General features: G+C 45.9%; 1 protein-coding gene across 1 annotated transcript; it reads left to right on the top strand.

Moving 5' to 3' along the window:
• Positions 1-685: 685 nt before the first annotated feature.
• LOC116663388 (olfactory receptor 13C7-like) lies at positions 686-1,645 on the top strand. The gene has a single exon (XM_032479153.1). It carries the CDS (start codon positions 686-688, stop codon positions 1,643-1,645), a length of 960 nt encoding a protein of 319 aa, XP_032335044.1.
• Positions 1,646-2,741: the final 1,096 nt, after the last annotated feature.

The following is a 2,741-nucleotide window of genomic DNA, read 5'->3' as shown; positions in this document are numbered from 1 at the left end:
ATGACAGAAAGCCCAAGAACAAGAGATTCCTGAGGTCACTTGGTCCCTGGGATGGGATACCTCTAAAAATAAATCCATTCCAGAGTGAGTATTAGGGAATCAGAGGCCCAGAGAGGGAAAGGAACTTAATGATTGCCAGGCACTGGGTGGTTGGCAAAGGCCAGTTCTTTGGGTAAATGCACCTGAGGAGTCTGGCAGGTGCATGAAGGAAAGAAGGAATGAATATCCCAGAGGTCTGGGGAGAGAAAACTGTGTGAGAGGAGGAAGGTAATATCCAAAAGTGCTTGAAGAGGGGAATGGTCAGGAATAGAGGATGAAAATGATCAGTTATTTCCAACCTGTCTTACACCCTAAAGGCGGGAAAATCATACAAATGTAATACAACACTTCTCACAAAATTGATTAAAATGAATTGGCCACACATGGTATAACTTGAAGTAAATGTGTAATGTCAATCTTGAATATGTTAGAAAAATTCTGTCCACTCTGGTGACATGTGAAATACCTCTACGGGCAGCCAAATATCACAAAGTAGATTTTACTTAGAGTGACCCCCAGGTTGCAAGAGCTGTTCTCTAGCTGCTCGGCAGGACGAGTTTCCTCACTGGCTTTCTGGCCACTTTAGGCATCAGAAAATCATGAAGTTGGCTTTTTGAATTCCTGCAAGTTACAGAGGAGAGGCACCATGGACAGGTCTAATCAGACCTCCCCGATGCTGGGGTTCATTCTCCTGGGCCTCTCAGCCCACCCGAAGCTGGAGAAAACGTTCTTTGTGCTCATCCTGCTGATGTACCTGCTGATCCTGCTGGGAAACGGGGTCCTCGTCCTGGTGACCGTGTCTGACTCCCACCTGCACACGCCCATGTACTTCTTCCTGGGGAACCTCTCCTTCCTCGACATCTGCTACACAACCTCCTCTGTCCCCCTCATTCTTGGCAGCTTCCTTACTCCCAGGAAAACCATCTCCTTCTCGGGCTGTGCCGTGCAGATGTTCCTCTCCTTTGCCATGGGAGCCACAGAGTGTGTGCTTCTGGGCATGATGGCGTTTGACCGCTACGTGGCCATCTGCAACCCCCTGAGGTACCCTATGGTCATGAGCAAGGCTGCCTACGTGCCCATGGCTGCTGGCTCCTGGGCAGCTGGAAGCACCACTGCCATGGTGCAGACATCCCTAGCAATGCAACTACCCTTCTGTGGGGACAATGTCATCAACCACTTCACCTGTGAGATCCTGGCTGTCCTGAAGTTGGCTTGTGCTGATATCTCCATCAATGTGATCAGCATGGTTGTGGCCAATGTGATTTTCTTGGGGGTCCCTGTGCTGCTCATCTCTTTCTCCTATGTGTTCATCATTGCTACCATTTTGAAGATCCCTTCAGCTGAGGGGAGGAAAAAGGCCTTCTCCACCTGCTCTGCCCACCTCACAGTCATGGTCGTCTTCTATGGGACCATCCTCTTCATGTATGGGAAGCCCAAATCCAGGGACCCTCTGGGAGTAGACAAACAAGGCCTTGCAGACAAGCTCACCTCCCTCTTTTATGGGATGGTAACCCCCATGCTCAACCCCATCATCTACAGCCTCAGGAACAAGGACAGGAAGACTGCTGTGAGGAACCTGCTGACTCAAAAACACTTCACCTGGTGATGGTGGATGTTTCTCTGCCTCTTGGTTTCTCTCACCTGAGGGTCTCAGAGGATAAGATGAAGGGCAACCTTCATACAAGTTATCGTAGGTAAATCTAATTACACAGACTCTCACTACACACAAGGGCTTTGTGTGAAGAGGGAGCATTTAATGTGAATTTTCCCCTCATTCCGTAAGCAATTCTATAAAAGTATATTCCTGTTGGTCAATTTCTCTATATCTGTGATACATACTGAACAAACTGATGTCAAGGAAAAGTAACTCTTCACAAGTTTTATTGCTTAACTCATGAAAAGCTCTAGTCTGTAAGTCTGTACTTCAACTGCTCCTTGGCTCATTCTTTGAACATATTTGAATGGGTCCTTACTTTTATGTTACCTTTCAACTCATCTTACTCCTTATTAAATAATAGTAATATTTTTATCTTTATCCTCATTGTTTCTTTCTCTTTACTGTCATTTTAATTCTTAAAACTGTTTCTTGAGCCCTTCTGTAACTATGTCTTCATAATTAACCTGTTTCTCTTGCCCTTAATCAAGGCCCCCACCAGGAAGTCATTTACGTCCTTGCGGCAGAGATGAGAGTGAGTAAGGTGTGACAACACTGATGCAAGGGTCAAAGGTGCAGGCCTTTTTTCTTTTCCCTTTTTGAAAATGTTATTCAACCCTGGCTTCTGTTGCTAGATAGCATTGGCTTTCCATGGGTCATCAGAGTCACATGGAAACTGAGAGGTGTCGAGGAGAATCAAAGGAATTCTACTGGCCATCTGACCTGGCTTGACCAAGCACACAGCCAGGTGGTGACCATCACTTGCTTTTCTACCTAAGAATCTCCCAAGCCACCCAGTAGTCAGAGGGAGAGGAGGTGATGCTCAGAGGGAGAAGGAGGAGACATCTAAGAATCATCTGTATGATTGGGGAGGAATTCCAAGTCAACTCCCTAGAGTAATCAATCCAGAAGTCTAGTTAAAAGAATGAGCAAAATAGAAAATCTCTGACAGTTGATATGAAATTTTTAATCCAACAGAGAGGAAACTAACAATCAAAACCATCAGCCTTTGCTGAGAAAGAGTTACTGCAGGAAGATGGTGAAAACA

The sequence above is a fragment of the Camelus ferus genome, chromosome 4, assembly GCF_009834535.1.
Source record: "Camelus ferus isolate YT-003-E chromosome 4, BCGSAC_Cfer_1.0, whole genome shotgun sequence".
Taxonomy (NCBI): domain Eukaryota; kingdom Metazoa; phylum Chordata; class Mammalia; order Artiodactyla; family Camelidae; genus Camelus; species Camelus ferus.
The sequence above is the reverse complement of the archived record's forward strand: the minus strand, read 5'-3'. Positions and strand labels throughout refer to the sequence as shown.

Coding starts and splice junctions, on each gene's coding strand:
- LOC116663388 (XM_032479153.1), top strand. CDS start 686: ATGGACAGGTCTAATCAGACCTCCCCGATGCTGGGGTTCATTCTCCTG.